This window comes from Homarus americanus, unplaced genomic scaffold, assembly GCF_018991925.1.
Source record: "Homarus americanus isolate GMGI-L3 unplaced genomic scaffold, GMGI_Hamer_2.0 scaffold11022, whole genome shotgun sequence".
Classification (NCBI taxonomy): domain Eukaryota; kingdom Metazoa; phylum Arthropoda; class Malacostraca; order Decapoda; family Nephropidae; genus Homarus; species Homarus americanus.
The window spans coordinates 12,799,246-12,823,130 of record NW_024737068.1 but is presented as its reverse complement, the minus strand read 5'-3'; the positions used below and the strand labels follow the sequence as shown (position 1 = coordinate 12,823,130).

At 39.4% G+C, this 23,885-nt stretch overlaps 1 protein-coding gene across 12 annotated transcripts in view; it reads left to right on the top strand.

The window, feature by feature from the left end:
• LOC121872970 (protein prune homolog 2-like) overlaps window positions 1–23,714 on the top strand; it is a 53,684-nt gene extending 29,970 nt beyond the window's left edge. For 8 of the 12 annotated variants that reach the window (XM_042376141.1, XM_042376140.1, XM_042376145.1 and 5 more), the window contains 6 exons: window positions 4,540–4,679; window positions 5,319–5,424; window positions 5,693–5,805; window positions 7,792–7,890; window positions 11,293–11,336; window positions 20,367–23,714. In XM_042376141.1, coding sequence (XP_042232075.1) covers window positions 4,540–4,679; window positions 5,319–5,424; window positions 5,693–5,805; window positions 7,792–7,890; window positions 11,293–11,332 — 498 coding nt within the window. In that variant the 3' untranslated portion in view covers window positions 11,333–11,336; window positions 20,367–23,714. The remainder of the gene's footprint in view (window positions 1–4,539; window positions 4,680–5,318; window positions 5,425–5,692; window positions 5,806–7,791; window positions 7,891–11,292; window positions 11,337–20,366) is intronic. The other 4 variants (XM_042376139.1, XM_042376138.1, XM_042376142.1 and 1 more) reach the window with 4 other exon arrangements.
• Window positions 23,715–23,885: the final 171 nt, after the last annotated feature.

Below are 23,885 nucleotides of genomic sequence, written 5' to 3'. Positions count from 1 at the left end.
CCAACACACTCCAGGTTGTAGATTCCACTAAGCTCCTCGGCGTCACCATAGACAACAAACTAAATTGGAAACCACACGTCAGTGAAGTTGTCAAATCCTCCAGTTTCCGTCTCCACCTCCTCCGCTGACTCAAGTCCCTTGGAGTTCCTGCCCCTGAGCTCCTCAGTGTTTACTCAACATTTATACTTCCCAAGCTCACCTATGCCTCCCCTACTTGGTCTCCCTCCCTAAATGCCACACAATGTAAACACCTAGAAAAAGTGCAAAAGAGGGCATGCAAGATTATTCTCTCCCCTTCCTACTCCACATACTGTATCAAGAAGCACTCAACACACAGGTCCTCTCGGCTCTCACTGACCATCACCACGACCTCATCTGCAAATTTGGTGAAGCTTCTGCACCATCCTCGACACCGGCTACTACTACAACCCGAGATCCCTCGCCCAAGAATTGCTGTTCGACACCACAACCATATCCAGCCCATACGAGCACGAACTGATCGCTATAAGAACAGCCCAGTCCCAACCATTGTAAAAATTATCAATAACTTGTAATCAACCCCAGTGTATTCACTCCCAGTCAATTTTACTTTTTGCACTGTCACTATGTTGAAATGCCCTGTAGTTTGAGCTTCTCCCCACCTAGTTATTATATATCATATTTGTATCACTTATGTTACTTGTATATTATTTGTAAATCAAGAGACCCATTCTCCAATTATGTAACTGTATATTTTCAGCGTTCCGGCTGCCATGCTCTTTCAATAAACCGTTAATTATTAATATTATTATCATTAAAATGTTCAAAGGAGGACCACCAGACTGGTGCCTGCAATTCGGCACCTCAACTACCCTGAGAGATTGGAGCGCCTGAACTTGCCTAGCTTATACTACAGGCGGGCAAGGAGCGACCTAATTGAGGTGTATAAGCATCTCAAGGGGCACTACTCAGTTGAGTTTCCTTACTTGGAGCTGGCGGACGCTCGCCCCACAAGGGGTCACAGCTCAAGATTGAAGAAGCCGTAGGTCCAGAAAACTGTGAGGGCAAACTTTTTCAGAGTGAGAGTTGTGAACTCTTGGAACAATCTACCAGAAAGTGTTGTGATGGCACCTAGTGTAAGCTCTTTCAAGACCAGACTTGATCAACACTGGAACAGGTTCAGGTACATTCAGGGGCCGGTGCATGCCCAGTACTTGCCAACTGTGTGTAACAGAGACGTGACCGATTGCCCAAGCGGCTAACGAGCCGATCAATTGGCGAAAAGGATATAAGAAAAAGAAAAGTAACAGACATGACCGATCGCCCAAGCGGCTAACGAGCTGATCAGTGGTGAAGAGGATAAAAGATGAAAAGATCATTTAACAAAATTTACTCACTAAACATTTGGAAAAACAAGCATAGGACCAAAAAACATGCAGATCCTAATTGTGTAACAAGGAAACAGAAAATTTGCTTACTATTAATTTGATCATTGTTATACTCATACACTACTTTCAACACAATTTAAACTAGAAATTCGGTAGAGAAAGGTACAGTAATACTGTATTTTGTTAATTAACTTTATACAGTACAGTGAACCCTCACTTTACGCGGTTAATTGAACCCAAGGCGGCCCGCGTAAAGTGAACAACATAACATATGGGATTAATTGAAATAGAGACCGGGCCGACCCCCAAACTCCACTTTTTCCCGACACAATATGTACGTTCTACTAAAAATAACATCTTAACTTTATGATGGTATTCACACACACATAATATAGAAGGGAACAATCAATAAGAGAATAATAAACTGAAGGTTAGGTTAGAAAAAAACAAGGTTGGGGTTCACACTTACGTTAGTAGAAGAGATGGGTCGGCGTAGGGGAAAGGAGGCTGGTGCCGAGGCAGAGGGCAGGCTACTGGCCCTCAGGAGTCTTCATCGGTGTCATCCACACTTACTAGTGCCTCCCTGACAAATCCCTCAAAGTCATCATCACTGTCTCTGTCACTATCACTGGCTTGGGCTGGTTGTGGTGGGTTGCGGGCGAAGAACTCTGTTATGCTTTGCTTATGGCTGGTGTTTATGTTGTCGTGATAAACCTTGATGTAGGGCTCCATAGTCTGCAACAGCTGAGTAGTGAAGATTTCATACCTGTTAGCGTCAGGGTCGTCGAAAAGGAGGAGCTTGACTTTCTCAATACACTCGATGGCACCCCTTACATTACTATGGGATAAGCGGCGTTCTTCTTGCGATGACGCACCACCTGCCTCTTCATTGACGTCATCATCATCTACCATCTCGTCGGTAGTCACATCAGGATCCCTTATCACCTCCAGGATGTCGTTGTTGGTGGTCTCGGAGAAGCCTGCAGCTGTAACACTCTGTGCAGCTACTTTGGCAAGGTCTACTGCTACTGCAACAGTCTGAACCTCACCAGTCACAGATTTACTCTGCCTAACACCCGGAATACCTTGCAACACATGTCTCCATGCGTGACGAACAGTTGCTACAGACAGCTGATCCCATGCCTCCACTAAGAAGTCCACAGCTTTCTTGATGTTGAATGTTCTCCAGAATTGTTTCAAAAGCACTTCTTGCTCTGCCAACTGTTGATCCTCGTCGTCTTCGCTCTTGCTATCGGTGTTGGTGTCACTCAGGTTACGCAACTCTTCCTTGGTGTTGGTGTAATCGTTCAGGAGCTTGAATTTTTTAGCAGAGAATGCATCTTTTACATTACAGATCAATTCTTGGTCCATGGGCTGTATTATAGACGTAGTGTTAGGAGGAAGGAAGACCACTTTTACATTGGGGTGACGATCTAACAGTAGGGGCGAGTGTCCTGGTGCGTTGTCAAGCGGCAACAAAATCTTGAATAGCACATTCTGTTGCTCACAGAATTTCTTTACATTGGGAACGAAACAGTCATCAAACCAGGAGAGGGACAGAGTAGAGAACATCCACGCCTTACGTGCGGTCAGCCAGTGGACATTTAGCTTGGTCATGTCCATGCTCTTGTAGGCGTGCGGCTTGCGTGCTGTGTGGATCACCGATAACTTGAGCTTACAGGTACCGGAGGCATTGGTGGTAAACAGGACGGTGATGCGCTCCTTCTGCAACTTCCGGCCCCGACACTTGCTGGCATTCTTCACAACGAAGGTCTTGGAAGGTAGCTTTTTCCAAAAAAGACCAGATTCGTCCATGTTAAACACCTGGTCGTCGGTGTACTGTCCTTCCTCCATAATCTCACATAAAAACGGAGGAAATTCCCTAGCCGCAACACGGTCAGCACTAGCTTCTTCACCACCAATGTTGATAGTGGTGATCTTGTTCCTCTTCTTAAACCTCTGTAACCACCCAGAGGAAGCATTAAAGGGTTTGGGCTCTGTAATTCCCATCTTTCGTGACACTGCAGCATACAGTTCACGTGCATACTCCTTAACTGAGCGCGTGTCCACCGCCATGTTCCGTCGCGCCTGACTCACCAAGTAGCTCGCAAGTAACTTTTCCGTCTTGAGAAGCACCTGGTTGTGGAAATACTTGACCATAGAAGCGCCTGTAGACTTTGTGATGTTCATGTGCTCCTTTATCTTGGCTGCATCCTTCTTAATTGTCCTGATAGTTGATTCGTTAACACCATGCTGGCGCGCGAGATCAACCTGTCTTGTTCCTTTCTCCAACTCTTGTATGATCTTATATTTGATTTCGTAGCTTAAGGAACGTCGTGTCTTCTTTGGCTTAGGGCGGCTGGGTCAAGGTAATGCAAGGATTCTTTGAAGTGGTGGTGGTGGTCCGGTGGAAGCCATTCTTATGGAACAATGGATACCGATATACACGGTGTAGCCGGGAGGGGTGTAACTGACGCGGGTAGGTCAAGGGGCTTGAACGCTCCTGCAGCGGGGCACATCATAGTACATTAAACCAATCACAGCTAGCGGGGAGGGAGGTAAGGATGCTTTGCCCTATCACAGTCCGCTACGTCATATGACGTCACCGATAACGCAACAAAGACATACACTGCGCAACCTACTCGCGCCGCTTACACAACATGGCGGGAGAGATGGCGGGAGGTTTGGATCCAAAAATGGCGCGGCGCGAGAGGACCGCCAGCCGCTCTCCGCGTAAAGGGGTGCACGCACCGCGGAAAGTGAGCATTCCGTGTTCGGCAGGGTACCGCGTAAACGTGGAAACGCTTAAAGTGGGACCGCGTAAAGCGAGGGTTGACTGTACTGTACTGATTTTTGCCTTGCCTCTATATTAACCTATAGCAACTTATCAAAGGTTTTTTTTATATAATTTGCATGTCATAAGATACTGTACAGTATGTACATTGTCAGACTTTTAATTATCCAATTTTATTAGCAAAAAAATTTTAAATTTGCAAATTTATGTTATTATTGTAATGAATAATTTTATTTCATAGTTTCCTGTCCTGTTTGATTAAATTTGAACCATTTTTTTTATTGATGTACTGTACTTTACTCTACTATTCTGTACTGTATTGTGAAATACCTAATGTGCTAAATGTCACTTTTTAAATATTTTTATTTACCACTACAGGTAATTGAGCCATATAAGAAGGTGCTAAGTCACGGAGGTTACCTTGCTGGAAGTAATGAAGCCATTATAGTCTTTTCTGCGTGCTTCCTACCTGACAGGTCACGCAAGGATTATGATTATGTCATGGATAATCTTTTCATGTGAGTATGAGTAATTTAAGTAACATATTAAATTAAATATAATTTGTACTTTACAGTAAAATAGACACAATCAATGTTTGCCAAAAACTACCAAAATAATAACCTGTATTTATGGATGGATACAGTGCTGATCTATAACGTAATGGAGGAGCCAGCATCCACCCACCACTAGGCATACTTCTCTTATTCCTTACCCTCACACAACAAGGCTTACTGGAACTTGTAAGCCAACCCTGTCTTACCACAATGAAGCTGTGTCACTACTGTACTATCATTTCCGAGCCTGAAACTGAATTACCCCACAGTACTAAAGCTCCTCATTCACACCATCTCAAACTTCTGACATTTTAATATACTGTACTGTACTACTCTGAGAATAAGGTCCTTTTTTTCTAATTTAGTCATTCAAGCAACATTTTAAATTCCTAATTTTAGATGTACGTACTGTACTTGAAGTCCAAAACATCACAATTATACACATACTGCATAATTTGTACTGTACAGTAAAATAGACACAATCAATGTCTGCCAAAAACTACCAAAATAATAACCTGTATAATTCATATGTATACTGTACTGTACTGTATTTATACATATATAACTTAGTACAAAAATTAATGAAAGTTCTTGGCGGAACAGGTATGTCTTGACAACCTTAGACCAACTGATCGCTGAAGACTACGTGTTGGTCTACCTCCACGGAGCCACAACTCGGGGTAATATGCCATCGTTTGCTTGGCTCAAAGTAAGTATTTATTTTATTTATGTAATTTTTCAAACATTCCAGTCTGTGTCAGTCCTATCTTTGCAGACAGGGGAGAATTCAAGCATGACCACTGAGAGACCCAAGCTAGTTGTTTATATTTCCCCAGTGTTACAATTAAGATGGAGGCATGTAGTAGATAATTTTTAAATACTTATCCTATTGAAAAGTTTGTCACTCACTGAGAGGAAAATATTGATGAAGAAAATATCAGGAACTCCTAATATGAGTTACTTTCTGCATTTCACAGCGATGCTATCAGATGATCGATCGACGACTTCGCAAAAACTTGCAGGGTCTTTACCTAGTCCATCCTACCTTTTGGGTCAAGACTGTGGTAGTAATGACGAGGCCTTTTGTCAGGTGAGGGGATTGTCTGTTCTGTGTCAGGTGAGATGGTTGTCTGTACTGTGTCAGGTGATATGGTTGTCTGTACTGTGTCAGGTGATATGGTTGTCTGTTCTGTGTCAGGTGAGATGGTTGTCTGTACTGTGTCAGGTGAGATGGTTGTCTGTACTGTGTCAGGTGAGATGGTTGTCTGTACTGTGTCAGGTGATATGGTTGTCTGTACTGTGTTAGGTGAGATGGTTGTCTGTACTGTGTCAGGTGAGATGGTTGTCTGTACTGTGTCAGGTGAGATGGTTGTCTGTACTGTGTCAGGTGAGATGGTTGTCTGTACTGTGTCAGGTGAGATGGTTGTCTGTACTGTGTCAGGTGAGATGGTTGTCTGTACTGTGTCAGGTGAGATGGTTGTCTGTACTGTGTCAGGTGAGATGGTTGTCTGTACTGTGTCAGGTGAGATGGTTGTCTGTACTGTGTCAGGTGAGATGGTTGTCTGTACTGTGTCAGGTGAGATGGTTGTCTGTACTGTGTCAGGTGATATGGTTGTCTGTACTGTGTTAGGTGATATGACTGTCTGTGAGAGGATTGCTTGGTGTATATTTACAATGTTACTTTGTTGCTTATTATTTTTAAATACAATATGTAATATAAAACCTTATAGACACTTTAAGAATCGGTTGAAATTTCCTTAAAACAGAATTCTGCTATTCTAAAAGAATCAACCAGCCTTATCAACAGCAGAAATTAAATTTTAACCTACACAGAGATGCATAATCTGTTACAATCATGATTCAATGTTCATTAAATGTAGTTTTAATCAATCTTTCTTCACGGGCTCCATTGAGAAGGGATTAATATTACTAGATTCAAATAAATAGTACAGTGTCTGCATCTCTACTCTCTCCAAGATTTTCATGAGATAATATTTTCATAGTCGGTAACAAATTTCGGTATATTTTAACACATAACCACATTTGTGCCGAGTGCTCTCATAACACTAGGAGTTATAGAAAATTAAAGCACTGACCATCAGCAAGAAAGACGACAGACACACAAAGTAGTACAGTAAACCCTCGAAAGTCGAGACCCTGAAAGTCGGGATTTTGGATATTGCGACCCTTTCCATGCATGAACCATTTGTCCGAACCCTTCAATATTTGTAATTTGAAATTGTTGCCATGTGCGGTCATTTGAAATTGCTGCCAGCGAGGAATCCATTGAGGCCACTCTCCACCTCTCAGATCTGTGAGTGAGCAGTTTATTCTCCCCACTCTTAGAATGCACTCGCCCATAATGCTGCACTGTGATTGGTTAACTTCTGTTAAGCTGTTAAGCCGCAACGCATGCTTCCCTCATTCGCCACAGAAAACTGATAAGATTTTAGGTAAGATAATCCAAGAAAATGTGATCGTAATCCTTTGGGAAAGAGAGCAGAAGACAAGCTTGTACTGCATCATCCATCTGTCGACACACACACACACACACTCTCTGCTGCGTCCATCTCAAGTCTCTATAATATATTTTATATTATTAGCGACAAAACATACACCATAAGAGGCTATTCATATGAGAATATTATACAGTAATTAAAAAAAAACCAGCGAACGTAGTCCCCCACCAGCACATTTACACATGAAGTGTCATCTGTGTTAGCTCTCGTTAGGCCTATATCAAATCTGATTAGACCACTGTACAGTATCCCCCTTAAAGACAATGCAGTACAGTATATATGTTAATAATAAATAAGTTAATATTCCTTATGACATTTATTGCACATTAAAATACAGATTTAAGTGTTGCAGTTGGGCTAATGAGTAGCTGGTTAGTGCACAGTTGCCCCCAGAACCCCCACTTGGTAAAAGTCTGGACAATCGGACTTCCGAGGGTTTACTGTACATGTATACTGTACAAAGATTCTTATAAGCTAGCTGAAAATAATTTCTCTATACTATTTGGGATATAACAAACTAAGATTCTTCTGTCTTTTTTTTTTTTTTACATTCTCAGTGCAAAGTTTGCTAGAAAGCTAAGATTTGTGAATAGCTTGAAGGAGTTATCCAGCCTCATCCCTATGGATCAAGTGTGCATTCCTGACCGGGTCAAACAGTAAGATAACCGAGTTTATCATTTGTAATGAAACTTTCATTCTAGTTATTTAAGTCTTCCCAAAACATCTTTCATTCTTACATTATTTCTCTTTGGTATATAAACACCAAAATAACCCATCTCTTTTACCCTACACTTAGCCAAGACCATAATAATATGGGTCTGCCCTCTTTATATTCCACCACTTAAATCTATCATTTTATCACTAAACAACAGAGCCACACAATTTTTTCTCATTCAGACACTGCAAACTTTACACACATTATTTAGCCTCTACATTTTCTGTTGCACATTGTCCTTTGAACATATTTACATGTAGATTATGCAATGCTGTGCCAACTAACTCCTAAAGTTAATGCTACTAATGCAAACTACAGTATGTACCATAAAATTTAGTGCTGCTAAAGCTAAACATTCAAAATTTAGTGCTGCTAATGCTAATTTTGCTGCTATTGCTAATTTTGCCACTAACTTTTCTGAAACCACTTCAGTTTACTGTATATACTGGAACATGTCCTGTCATCAGTAACTTAAACATGAGTGGAGTTCCTTTCATATACTATACTACATACTTTACTCTACTGTATAAGGAAGACAAACCAAGGAAAAAAGAAATACTAAATACTACTCAATTTATACATCTACAGGTATATTCAATCAAAATACTATACCCTGTAATGTACACAATTAAAAGAAAGTATAAAATTACAGAACAAAAAAAATCACTGAAATATTGCTGTTGCAAATTACATTAATTTTCAAAGCAAACAAAAAAATTACCAGATGTCATCAGTATGTGCTCTTAAAACTATGAGATTTTTTTAGCTTCAAAGATTATTTTTCATTTTTAACAAATGCTTCATAGAATTTTGCTCATTTTTAACAGTCATTTTCACAAAAGTTGATTCAGACAGGCCAGATCTTTTAGGCTTCATTATGTCTTTCTCTACAGAAAAAAACATTCTACAGCTGTAGACTTTCTTATCCACATTCACTATCACCAGTAAATAACAAATATTCATTAATACAGTACAGTATATGGCTAAGGGTTGGCACATGCTCCTCTTCCATTGGTGTCTTTCTTTGAAACATTAGCCACAGGGATGTCATCACTTGATAGAGACATTATGACTGGCAAGAGACAAATGCAAAACAAATGCCTCCAATGGATGGGCTCTGTACCTGCTACTATCCAGGACCAAGTTGACTTTATGCATGATGTCATGCATAACAGTAAATATGCAGAGTTTGGCCAACAAGGAATGGCAGCATGGTTTTAGGCCCAGCTGCTCCTGCTTGATGCAATTGCATATAGTGATGGATGAATGAACACAGAACCTGAAGCATGGTGGCAATATTGAATACAGTATATATTTACCATATTTACCTAATGGCCACCCAAACTACAAGTGGTCATGCCAAAGGAAGAAGGCCAGTAGCCTGTGTAGGATCCCTCCATTGGTCTTGATAATCTTGTCAAGAAATATTTTGAAGCCCAGTACTGTTCCTGATTCCACAGCTTGAGCTGGTAGACTGTTCCAAGGGTCTACCACCTTCTGTATGAAGAAGTATTTCCTCATATTCATATGGCATGACATCTTGGCAAGTTTGAAATTGTGTCCCCTCATGTCAGTGGTGCATATCATGAAAAATAGTTTGGATTCAGGTTTTCTATCCCTTTTAAGATTTTTAATGTCTATGAAATCCACCCTATTATGTTTTGCCTGAGGAGTTGATAGTCATATGGTCCTCAAAATGATAATCAAGATGATGTAATTCAGGAATCATCACAGTCGCTGTGTATTGCACCTTTTCTAGGGATGTTAAGTCTTTCTGGAGGTAATACTTTGACTTTGCTAAGGCATTCAACAGTGCACCTCATGAAACACTGAAATTAACTGGAAGGGTATGGGATTCAAGGAAGTGTCCTGGCATGGACCGGAGACATTTTTCATGAACTAACAGTGTGTAGTGTTTATTAGCACGAAATTGTCATGTGTACTAATGACGGATGGTGTAGCACAGGGCAGTGGGCTGGGACCATTGTATAATTTGTTTGTTTGATAAATGATATGCAAGATGCTATTCATTTTTCCAAACATACATTTTTGGACTGCTAAATTATTCAGGGAAATTAAGAACCAAACAGAATGTCTAGTGTTACAGGAAGATTTTTATCGGTTTTAGGAGTGGTCAAAGAAATTGCTGCTATGATTCAGCATTACAAAAGACTAGCTGCACCAAGGTCATCCAAGTAATAAGAAGGCATATCACATGTCTCAACATGATGAAAAAACATCATTAACTGAGATCAAATGTGAAAAGGATCTGGGTATGTATATTGACAAGAAGTGAAAATTTTGGATCATTGTCAGAAGAAGGTGAATCGAGCAAATAAAGTAATTACACTACATGTATACGAATCATACACATATACCTAGATAGTCCACTCTTCATAATACTCTTCAAAAGTGAGGTGCTTCCTCTCTTGGAGTAGTCATTCCATCTGGCATAAACTGACAATTGATTTGGAATGTCAAAAAGAGGACCACAAAACCATGCCTGCATTCCAGCACCACACACAGTGAGAAAAGATTAGAATGCCTTCAGTTGCCTAACTTACACCATAGATGGACAAGGGGTGATTTAATATTAGTTTATAAGCACAATAAAGGACATTACTGTGCTCAGCCAAGTGTTCATGTCTGGAGCTAATGGATGACCCCCATTAAAGGTCACAGCCTTAAGTTAGACACCACAAGTGCAGACAGTTGTCAGAGCTAACTTCTTCTTTTTTTTTGGAGAAAAAGTTATGAACTCTTGAAATAACCTGCAAGATAATGTTATGATGGCACCATGTGTGAGCTCAGTTAAGGACAGACTTGATCAACAGTGGTGTGTGTGCAGGTACATTCTAGAGCCAGTGCTTGCCCACAGGCATAACAGAAAAATTATCAGCTGCCCAACTGGCCAGAAAGGCAACCAGTGGCAAAGAGGATAAAATAACAAGTTGCAACTTTCATTTAGTGCTGCCTCAGTCATTTATAATGTCGACTGCAGTCATGAACTAATTATTAGCACAGTACAATTTTTTATAGAAAATTAGTGATTAGCAGTCAATGAATCATTCTCTCAAAACTTGGCACTGCAACCTGTTTCACAAACAGTTTTGAAAATTAGCAGCACTAATGGTACTGTATTACTAACAGACTGTTAACACCACAATTCCCAGCACTGCATTTACTGTATGTCACTTCAAACCATTTTCTGATATTGTGCATAATACTGGAATGAAGTACTGTAATAAGCATTACAATACAGTGCTGTCATCAAAATACAGTACCTTATAATATTTCAAAGGCAGTCAAACATTTATTTACCATCTTGATTTGTGTGTTGCAGATATGATGAGATACGGGAAAGTTTGCTTGAGAAGGCATGAAAGGGTAAGTCTTGTGTGTGACTGATTATAAACTAGTAGCAAGACTCTGTAACATAACTTATTACAAATTATGTAAAATACATGTACAGTACTGTACACACGCGATACTAATTCATTTCTCATCACTGATTACTTTCAATAGGTATACCTGTCAATTTAGTACCTTCTGATTATTAGCTACATTATATAGTTATTTTCAGTTAGCTGTCAAGGAATAGCATAGCAGCTCAATCTTCAGTGATGGAAGTAATATAGGGACCAGTGGAGTAATGGTCAGCATGCTCACCTCGCAAATGATTGAACCTGGGCTCAATCCCCAGGCAGGGTGAAGCTAAGGGCAAGTTTTTTTTATGCCATTTACCTCTCTACCCAGCAGTAATTGGGAACCTGGATGTTAATCGATTTGCAGATCATGTTCAAGATAATGGTTAGCCAGTGCAGTGGGAGAGTTGTCTGGTCTTCTTGGACTATTCCTTCACACTGTGTCATACAACTCATTAACTTAGGTGTGGTTCTTATGTTGATGACAAATTCACACCTAAGTGGCCCGTGAGCTGGCCATCCTTGAACATGAGGAACAACCATTATTGATATAGAGGATTAAGTGAGAGATATAATATTGGGGGAGTAACAGGGATTTTTCATAGCCTTTTGTCTTGAAATGGAAATTAATGTGTTTGCTTGTTTAGTACAGTAACTCCAGTCTTTCTGAAAACTTTGTACAGGAAAAGCAGCATCCGAAATTTAAAGAACAAGAATAATTACTGGTAGTGTTAAAAAATGGGAGAAATTAACTTCAAGGGTAAATGGTATCCAATACAAATAAATACAGTACCATATTCACAAAATTTTTACCCTAGATCCTTAATCAGCATGTTGAGGAGTACAGTACATTATCAGGCTGTACCTCTGTTGTACTAGTTTGATGGCAATGCAAAGTAAGAACCATCTCATGGGTCATGTCTAAACTAGAATACCAGTCATAAAATGTCATAAAATGTCAAACAATATTACTGATGTCTTGATACCATTCTAATATACAGTATACAATAAGTAAATAAAAATTGCTTTACTTTTTCCTCTTTGCCATTTGTCAGCTTGTTGGATAGTTGATCAGTTCTCTGTTATGCATTGCTGGCAAGTACCTGTACTGGGCATGTACGGCTCCTTTCAGAAGTTCGTGATAAAATGGCAGTGGAGGGTGAATAGCTTGTTGCACCCTTCCTAGATGGCAGATCACTATGAGAGGCCCAGCCATCAACTCCTGAACCATGTCTATGCCCAATAGGAAATTTGCAGGCGTAGGCCAGAGTTTATTCGTGACCTTGTCTTCTATGCCAGTTATTGAGAAGGGGTAGACTGGACGAGGTATTAAATGATAATGTGGAAAATGGAATTAATTTGTTCTTCTAAAGTGTGTGTTTTATTATTGTTAAATAGACATTGGTAACCAATAATATGCAGACTACAATTGAGGCGCTCCACATTACAGGGGGGGTAAAGAGCCATCCCCGGCAAAATGCGTTTTTTGATGGATGTCACTATTTTTACCCTTCCTCTACATGTTGGCGTTGGATGTAACCCCCTAGGTAGACTAGAAACATGGTTGAAAGTTCATCAAAAATAGGGTGTCATTTCGCCTCAGGCCGGGAACTACGTATCTGGCTTTGGTTGCATCCCGTTCAGAATGAGAGGAGCGCGAGCCAATGACAGTGCACATCCTGCGGACCATACCCCGAGTCAGCCAATCACAATGGATTTCCCTTGCTACGTCACAAGCTCCTCGGCCAATCCACTCGCCCAGTTTTGCCGCACTGCGTAGCATAAGGAGGTTCAGTGTTTCTACTGCTATTTTGGATAACTTTTCCCCGTAACATTGACATAATTCGTGTTCCATGGGTGTGAGAAGTGCTACACAATGTCTGGCCGATTTTAGAGCAAGATTTGAGTGAGGCCAGCCCTTCTGGTGTGGGTTCAGGTGCCCTGAGTCCTGAGCATGTGTCTAGTGACGACAGTGCTCACGTGGCTACCCCAGCCATGCTTGGTGACAGTGATTTTGATGGTGAATTTAGTGGTGATTATGGTGATGCAAGTGCTACTGGCGATGGTGATGGCCATTAAAGTTATACGCACTCCTCAGGATTTACGTAACTTCAACTTAGTACGATCATCAGGGATAATAAAACGAAGGAACTAAACAAAGTAAGATTGTAATACTATTATCATAAAACTGTTTTTACCCAAGATTATGCAAACTTTCTCCTCCTTTGTATTCGTATGTTTCTTACGTTAGGGAGAGGGGAGAGGTTAATGGTTGGGGGATGAGTGTAGTGGCATTTCCTTATTATTACACACTACTATTATACTAAACATTATTATAAATCTTTGGCTAATAATAGGGACGGAAAGATAAATACTGATAGGCAAATGAATTTTTTATTATTATTTAATTTTTTGGTGGGTCTGGGGGGGTTTATGGGGGGCGGGTGCAAGACGAGTGCTGTTTTTGGTGATCATTAACTTGTTTTACAGTATTAACACACAATAATAAGAGAATTAAGCAGAAAAAAGGAATTATTGTTGGTTTGAAGCTCAAACAACCATACATGAAGGGTAGTTATTCTCATTCAACTCGCGATAAAATAACTATTCACAGTACTAACTTCCAGTTTTCAGTGTTCGCTAGGAGAGGGATTGAGCTGCACGAAAAAAAAATTAACCCTCTAGTTTAAAAAACAACAACAAAGTTATGGTTGTTTGAACTTTAAAAAACTTTAAATGCATTTTTCTCTGTTTTTTAAATTTGGTGCTTCACCCCCTTGTAATGTGGAGCGCCTCAATTTATGCATACACAATACGTAAAGGCAGCAAATACAGTACAGTACTTGTATACAGTGTATTTATAATCTATTCAGGCTATTGTTGGTGGTTGTTGGGGGTAGTATCATTCATGGCCTATTGTGAGTTGCATACTGTATAGTGAACATCAACTGAAACTAACCTTCTTGTTTGTCTTTCTCACTGTAAGGAATAATTAACAAGTGATGGTGATTATAATATAATATATTTAAAGGGTTTATTATATTACAATGTCTCCCCAGTACTTGTATTCAAGATATATACAGTAATACCATTAAATTACTAATGCTCAATTGTATCAGGAAAGTAGCAAAGACAACTACCACTGGCATCTCCAGACCCACAAATAGATAGATGTTGAAACATATAGATAGATAATATACTTTATTGAACACAGCTGACACTTTTGACATTTGATACACAAATACAGTACATTATAACAGAAATACCTAGGCAATAGGCCTGTTCCAGTGCCATCTCGACTGCCAAAGAGTAACCTGACACTCTGAAACTCATTTATAAAGTGTTTGTCTTAAAAAGATTGTGCACTTTAAGACAATCATCCTTGGATTAACTTCTTCATTCACATTACAACTTGCAAATTTTTGCTTGAGAAACTGATATACTGTAAGAACATTTTCTCAAGCAGTCATTGCATCCATGTTTCCATTTCTTATCAAGTCTCTTGTATTATCCTTTTGGTGTATTAGTGTTGGCTATAAGAGTGATCACAAACTATAATGGGTCATCAGTGAGGATCACTATTTCAGACCATATGTATAAGAAAAATTTATGTTGTTTTGAGTTTAACTAAGTATGGCAACGGAGGGTAACCTGACTCAACAAAACACGCTTGGTTCGGTGTCATTCTCCTAACCTCTATTACAGTACTGTAGTTGTTATCATGGTCTAAAGAAGAGGAAGTCTACCCACACGCAGGTGGGTGGAGCTTCGCTGACGTCACATAGCGGATTCCTCGCTCCCTCACCTCACCTCTCACCCCTAATCAGCAAAACATTTATAGTTCCACATTCGAGAACTCTATCTCAATATCTCACATGCAAAATAATATTGCTTATAACTTTAGCTAAAGACACCAATGGATTTATACAGAATATACAGTGTATGTATACCAGAGAAGGAACATTTAAAAAGAGAAACGATGCAGCTTATAGGAGTTCCTTTCATCCCTTGTCTGTGGCATTAAATTTTTCTATGATAGAGATGGCATAGATAGATATATAGATACAGATAAATAGAGTGAGAGAGAGAAAGAGAAGGGGAGATGGAGGAGAAAGGCAGAAGGGGTGTTGTTGTGTTGTTATAATGTTATCACTGTGCTTGAACAACAAAGGTCTTTAAGCAAGTAGCATGGTTAGTAATATACTAGTCCAACAGTGATAAAAAATTATGAGAGATAAAACTCTCCGTTGAAGGGGAGAGGAGGGGTAAGTGTTCTGAAAACTCACTGCCAGAGACTGACAGAATTCCCAATTCATTATACAACAATGACAGGGTGCAGAGATCTACTGCATTTGCTTTTAAATTATTTATGCAATCATTACTGTAAAATGTATTGCAAAGTTATGAAGAATGCATGTATTCATATTTATTTGTTGTCAAAATATTTGTACAGTGGGTTGCACATTTTGTCAGCCTCTGGCAGTTCAAGATAAAGCCAGGCCAAGGTGCAAATATTACAAAGGAAATTACAGCAGGATGAGGGAAGAGATGAAGGGAATCCACTGTCCTGACTCATTAAGGCACAAGAACACAGACACTACCGTACGCTGAATATCATAACTAGTAAAGTGACCCATTTGATCTATAAATTAATACCCAAGACCAAACCCAGTGCCTCTAGGAATACGAGGGGAACCCTACACATGAACCATGCGGCGGTCAACAAAGTTAAGAAGAAAACCCAGAAATTCAAGACATGGATTAGGTCAACCGATGAGCAGGCCAGGAGGATGTATGCAAGAGCCAGAAACCAAGCAAAGGCAGAGTGTAGAAGGGCTGAATAGGAGTTCCAGAGGCTGGTTGCAAGTGAGGTCAAGTCAAACCCAAAGTTATTTTACTGCTATGCAAAGTCGAAATTAAAAACGCGAGTAGGAGTATCAGACCTGAGGCTTAAAGATGGTAGTTATGCAGATTCTGACCAGGATAAAGCTGAGGCAGTGAACAGCTTCTTTTCCTCGGTGTTCATAAGAGAGGATGCCCTGTAGGTGCGCGTGATCTACGTGTTTTCTTCTTTCCTTGTGGTTATATATATATATATATATATATATATATATATATATATATATATATATATATATATATATATATATATATATATATATATATATATATATATATATATATATTTTATATATATATATATATATATATATACAGTTGGTCCTCACATTACGCGGTTAATGTAACCCGGAGGGTCCCGCGGAAAGTGAGGAACGCGTAAAGTGAACAACATAACATATGGGATTAATTGAAATGGAGTCCAGGCCGATCCCCAAACTCCACTTTTTGACGACACACAACTATGTTGTAGTAAAAATTTTATCTTAACTTTATGATGGTATGAAAAAACAAGTAATATAGAAGAGGTTAGGTTAGGAAAGATAAAGGTTAACATAGGAAAAATAAAGAATAGGTTAAAAAACTAAAAATTTTGTGTAACACTTACGGTAGTAGAAGAGATGGGTCGGCATACGGGGATGGAGGCTGGTTCCGAGGCAGAGGGCAGATTACTGGCCCTCAGGTGAATCACCATTACTAGGTGAATCATCATCACTGTCACTTACAGTTGTCAGGGCTTCCCTGACAAATCCCTCAAAGTCAACTTCACTGTCACTATCACTGGCTTGGGCTGGCTGTGGTGGGTTGCGGGTGAAGAAATCTGTTATGCTTTGCTGACGGCTGGCGTTGATGTTGTCGTGATACACCTTGATGTACGGCTCCATAGCCTGCACCAGCCGGTTATGGAAGACTTCATAGCGGTCATCGTCATTGTCGCGGGAAAGGAAGGACTTCATCTTCTCTGCACACTCCATGGCACCCTTAATATCACTATGACTTAAATTGTGTTCTTCGGAGACTGACGCACCTTCTTCCTCCTCTTCACTGACGTGTTCTTCTTCCATCATCTCGTCGGCAGTCACTTCAGGATCTCTGATCACCTCCAGGATGTCGTCGTTGGTGGTCTCGGAGAAGCCTGGAACTGTAACAGTCTGCGCAGCTTCTCTGAGGTCCACTGCTACTGCAACATTCTGAACCTCACCAGTCACAGATTGACTCCTCCTCTCACCTGGTATTCCATGCAACACATGTCTCCATGCGTGACGAATTGTAGCAATAGACAGCTGATCCCATGACTCCACCAAGATGTCCACAGCTTTCTTGATGTTAAATACTCTCCAGAATTGTTTGAAGAGTATTTTTTGCTGTTCTAACCGTTGTTCCTCATCTTCGTCGCTCTTGCTATCGGTGGTGGTGTCACTCAGGTCACGCAACTCTTCCCTGGTGTTGGTGTAGTCGTTCAGGAGCTGGAATATTTTTGTTGAGAATGCAGCTTTCACATTGCAAATCAACTCCTGGTCCATGGGCTGTAATATAGACGTAGTGTTGGGAGGAAGGAAGACCACTTTTACGTTGGGGTGACGATCTAACAGTAGGGGCGAGTGTCCTGGTGCGTTGTCCAGCAGCAACAAAATATTAAATGGGACATTCTGTTGCTCACAGAATTTCTTTACATCGGGAACAAAACAGTCATCAAACCAGGAGAGGGACAGTGTAGAGAACATCCATGCCTTACGTGCTGTCAGCCAGTGGACATTTAGCTTGGTCATGTCCATGGTTTTGTAGGCATGCGGCTTGCGTGCTGTGTGGATCACCGATAACTTGAGCTTACAGGTACCGGAGGCATTGGTGGCAAACAGGACGGTGATGCGTTCCTTCTGCATTTTCCGGCCCCGAATCCTGCTGGCATTCTTCACAATGTAGGACTTGGAAGGTAGTTTTCTCCAGAAAAGACCAGATTCGTCCATGTTAAACACCTGGTCGTCACTGTACTGTCCTTCCTCCATAATCTCACGTAAAAACGGAGGAAATTCCCGAGCCGCAGCACGATCAGCACTCGCTTCTTCACCACCAATGTTTATATTGGTGATCTTGTTCCGGATCTTAAACCTCTGTAACCACCCAGAGGAAGCATTAAAGGGTTTGGGCTCTGTAATTCCCATCTTTCGTGCCACTGCCATGTACAGTTCACGTGCGTAGTCCTTCACAGAGCGCGTGTCGACCGCCATGTTCCGTCGCGCCTGACGCACCAAGTACCTCACAAGTAATTTTTCTGTCTTGAGAAGCACCTGGTTGTGAAAATACTTGATCACAGAAGCACCTGCAGACTTTGTGATTTTCATGTGCTCTTTGATCTTGGCTGCATCCTTCTTGATCGTGCGAATCGTAGATTCGTTGACGCCATGCTGGCGCGCGAGATCAACTTGCCGTGTTCCTTTCTCCAAATCTTGAATAATTTGGTACTTCACCTCGTAGCTTAAGGAACGTCGTGTCTTCTTTGGCTTAGTGCCGCTGGGTCCAGGTAAGGAAAGGTTTTTCTCTGGGGGTGGTGGTCCGGCGGAAGCCATTTTACGGAACAATGGATGCGCGTTAACACGGAGTGGCCTTGAGGGATGAAACTGTCGCGGCTAGGTCAAGCGTCGTCTTTCCTCCCTCCCTCCCTCCCCCGGGTGGACACGTCATAATACTTTAAGCCAATTACAGCTAGCAGCAGAGGAGGGTAGGGATGCATGGCCAATCACAGGTCTTGTACGTCATATGACGTCAGTGATAACGCAACAAAGACACACTGCGCAACCTTACCGCGCCGCTTGCCCAAGCGGAGGGAGGAGGAGGAGGGAGAGGCAGGCAGGCGGGTGGCGCGTGGGGAAAATCTAAAAATAGCGTCGCGCCGGACACTCTCCGCGTAATGGCGTTCGCGACCGCGGAATGTGAGAATGTTAGGTTCTGGCAAGGCACCGCGGAACGGTGAAACGCGGAATGCGGGACCGCTTAATGTGAGGACCAACTGTGTGTATATATATATATATATATATATATATATATATATATATATATATATATATATATATATATATATATATATATATATATATATATATATATATATATATATATATATATATATTTATTTATTTATGACTTATTTTTTACTTTCATTACTGTATTTTGTCATTCTATTTCTTCTTTTCTCTTAAATTATATGATTTTAGATGTGCCTGTATGCAGTATAAGGACTTAAGCTATGCTATACATAGTGGGATTTTAAACATTGTTCTGTAAGTACAGTATGCACATAGGGTATGTGTTTCGCCTTAAATACATTTTCAACTTAAGAATGTCTGTATGAACGGAACTCATATGTAACCCGGGACAGTCTGTATATATAAACACACACACACAGAGTATTAATGTCGATAACTACATAGGAAAAAGAAAACACAAAGTTCCCAAGTGCTTTCATGTAATTCACACCAATCTTCAAGTAATGAATTCATTGAAGAGGTTATATATGAGCTCTGCTCAACTACTTCTTCTAGTGTTCATTTGGAACTGATTTCCCCATTGTATTCTCATATTGGAATGGATACGTTTATCACTAATGGTTTTCTTCTACTCATAAGCAGAATATTAACACATCATCCATTAGCAGTAACGTTGGCCGATATCCATACAGTATTACCGGTAATATCCTTCTCATCTCTTTTTGATAAGTCTTCATTCAAATTAAACTACTCTGTTGTCAGTTCCACTTTGTGTGTTGGTGGGAGGTTCAGTATAGTGACTTGCCATCCAGGAAGGGCACAACGGACTATGAACCCTCCACCACCAATGTATCACAAACTTCTGAAAGGAACTGTACCTTAATACATGCAAACTGGGCTGTATCACCTTTTTATGAAAAGAATACAGTTACACATACCGATTACCATTTAATACCAGCAGAGATTTAAAAGAATATGTATTTTTGTGGGTGTAGGGGGAGGGGGATTCTTCTTTAAATAAACTACAAACATTCATTCACTGTCAGATATACTGTACTTATTATTGTACCACTTAACAGACTAACATTTTCTTGTCTATTTTGATACAGATAGATTGTTTATAGAAGAGGAAGACTTCCCTCTTGTGGTAATTAGTATTCATGTGACCTGCTGAGTCCATGCTCTTCAGGTAATGCACACCTCAAGTAGAAAGTTAGGAGTACAGTAATCCAAACAAGCCAACCAAGTGTTTACAGCATATTTTACTCAAATGGACATCAGTAATCAGTTTCCTTGAAAACCAACAGTGTTACCAGGTGAAAGTGCTAATACAAAATTTGAAGACAAAAAATAGAAAGATTTAATTTTGATAGTGCCAATAGTAAAAAAGATAAGGTGGAATTTAATGTGATACAAGGAAGAAAGTGAACTGTGAGATAGACTTCTAAGTGTTGCACTGCTGTTATATGTCTTATTGCTGATAATATTAATTTCTCATAAACCAAGTCAAGCTGTTGGTATGAGAATGAAGGTCGTGATTCTGAGACAATTCGCCATCTCTCTATACGAGTGAGTGGCGGGACAGGTCTTGCTAGAGCACAAAATAGATACTGTTCGAGTCCCCAATAACTGTGGAACAACCGAGACAAGTGCAACAAAGGTGCTCCCCATGTGTGCATTATTTGAATTTTCACTTTCAGTATGATGAAAAGAATGTCTCTTATAAGCAGTGAGAGGCAAGTTATTGTGAACTGGACTGTGGATGTGATGTACCCCACCCAAAACCTGTCCAATAGTTACTTGTTAATATAAAACCACTATGTAGAGACATGTGGTTTGTCTCGTAAAAAATGTTAAATGTGCTGTAAATTAGAATGTTGATCTCTGCACAGATAGTTATGGCTTAATACCAACACCAATTAATGCTGCATACTTGTGGGCTCAATAACACAATTATTAATTATGTAAATGTTATTACTATATATATATATATATATATATATATACAGTATATATATACAGTATATATATATATATATATATATATATATATATATATATATATATATATATATATATATATATATATATATATATATATATATATATATATATATATATATATATAATTTATTAGAAATCAAATTTTACATATAATATGGAGAACAGAAGTTCCTATAGACACAAAATGACAAACAGGCATTGTGCCACCTTTTGTAGGTGTGTCTTAGAGGTGCATCATTGTTCACATCCCACTACAAAAGAGAGAACCACGACTTTACATAGTGCATACACTGTAAATGTATAGAATTCTTATGATGAAATATGCATGCATGCTTTGTGAATATTATGAGCATATGCATTATAGAGCATGTGTTATAGATAAATTATTATATATGAATTATTGCAGCCTTGGTAATATGTTATGTACTGCTGCCCATCATTGCAGCTGCAGGTGATATATTTGAGATTTTGGTGACCTGTAATAAATATGGCATTAAGTTTGATGTGCACACATTTATATTGCACATACGTTTCAGTAGGCAAAACAGATTTTTTTTTTTACCTACACTCATTCATATTCAGCTTCCCAAACTATGGCAATAATCAATTTAATTTTCTCATTTGTAATTATCATTTTATGTGGCTAGCATTTGTATTACAAGACCTTATTTTGCCAGTCTAAATAATGTAGTATTGGAGTGCATAATATACACATTGTACAATGGTAAAATATTGCATTGCCTCTGCTCAGACTTGCCTGTTCATTCTCCTTCATTCATTGAAGGTTTAGAATCCCCCCCAAGAGGACACTGTAATGCTCCCCTGTTCAGGAACATATATAACAGCTACTGCTTTACAAATACAAATAACAAAGATCTTACTGTAAATTATTTTAATTACTTTTACATAATCATTTCCTAGAAGATGGTACAGTATAGTATAAAACATACAGCTCTGTAAATACACAGTTTATGATGACAGTTTTCACAGGCAAATTAATAATAAAATAATTGTGATCTTGCAATGTTATTGAATGAGAATGTTATAGTTCATTTTGTGTCTTAATAGTCTTCCCTGGATGATATTAGCACTGAGAGCATCAGCTTCCCTCACTACCTCTACCAGTTTTATCCACTACTGCATATCATTTCACATAATCGATAAAAATGAGCTACCCGGCAGGTTGACTGCAGATATTTTGATTCTGGTCTGTGATGAACAAACAAATATTAAGCCAATTTATAAGTAGAATTTCTTGCAATCTGTCTTTGCCTTCAGAAATAACCTATTTAAAGTCAGATTACAAGGAATAAAAATATAGCTCTTCATTTTATTTTTTCAGGTAACTATGAAAGATGCCTCACTATGAGTTACTGTTAGACATTTATGATATTTTATGTGATTAAGTTATTTGACCGAATTGTTATTAGCAATTCACCATCTATGTCACCAAGACCAATTATCAGTTACAGTAAGCAGTCGTCCCCCCTGCCTGAGTGTTGCTGGAGCTGTTATATGTTAACATTATTATACTAACATGCAAAGTCATTGGAGTTGAATTCTTAGCCACCGGGTGTCAGCTTATAGTACTCATATCAAGTTCTTAACTCTGAAGCTTCCTCTGAATCATGAAATGTCTTCACAGTTTTGGAATACTGTACATTATGTACAGTAACTACAGATTCTAAGTGATACAGTACTTGCACTTTTTTTTCATCAACTCAATAAATGAACATACTGTATATTTCAGCTTTAAGGCAAAGAAAATGCTTTACATTTCATTGCCTTTCTGTAACTTAGTACATTAATTTTATTGATCATAAAACAAGTCATACAGAAAGACACCCAACTAAGAATTCAACTACCAGAACTAACATAAATATATTAAAAGGCCAATATAAAGAATGGACATGTCATAAAAACTTATGGTACAGTATATTATGTGCAAGATCACAAAGACGTGTGATAAGTTCAGAGGTTCACAGTCACAGTTGTAGTGTCAGTTCCAGCAGTGCTAAGTGCCATTTCAATTTCACTGAAACACGATATGATGTACTTTTTTATGTCGGTATATCTAATAGTCACAAGTGATTAAAAGTGCACTGACTATGAACTCTGAGCTTCATGAACCTGTTTTGTCTCATCATTGGTTGTAACCCTCCATGGTATGGAACCTGCCTTTTTCCAGCACAGATGAATGAGGATTACCAATCAGGCGAGGACAGACTACACATCTGGCTTGGCTTCCACTACACATCTAACTCCTTGTGAAGACCAACAGTTGGCTTCTGAAGGCACTACACCAGGATCAGAAAGCTCCCACACCTTGCTTGAGATGGCTCCACACCTGACTAATACTGAGCACCTGGCTTAGTAAGATCCCATTCCATGCTTGGAATGATTGCTGTCCTGTATGTGGGGCGATATAAACAATAAAAGCAAACCAGTCCCAATATCTACTTTTTCACCTTCATTTGTACAGTATGCATAAAGCAAATTTTGCAGGTGATGGAGTTAAAGAAAATTTACAACATACACAACTTTATTAGTGCAGTAATTCAAATTTCAAATGAGTGCTCACAAAGGCACATATTCACAAAGAGCAAGCAACTATTTTTTTTTTT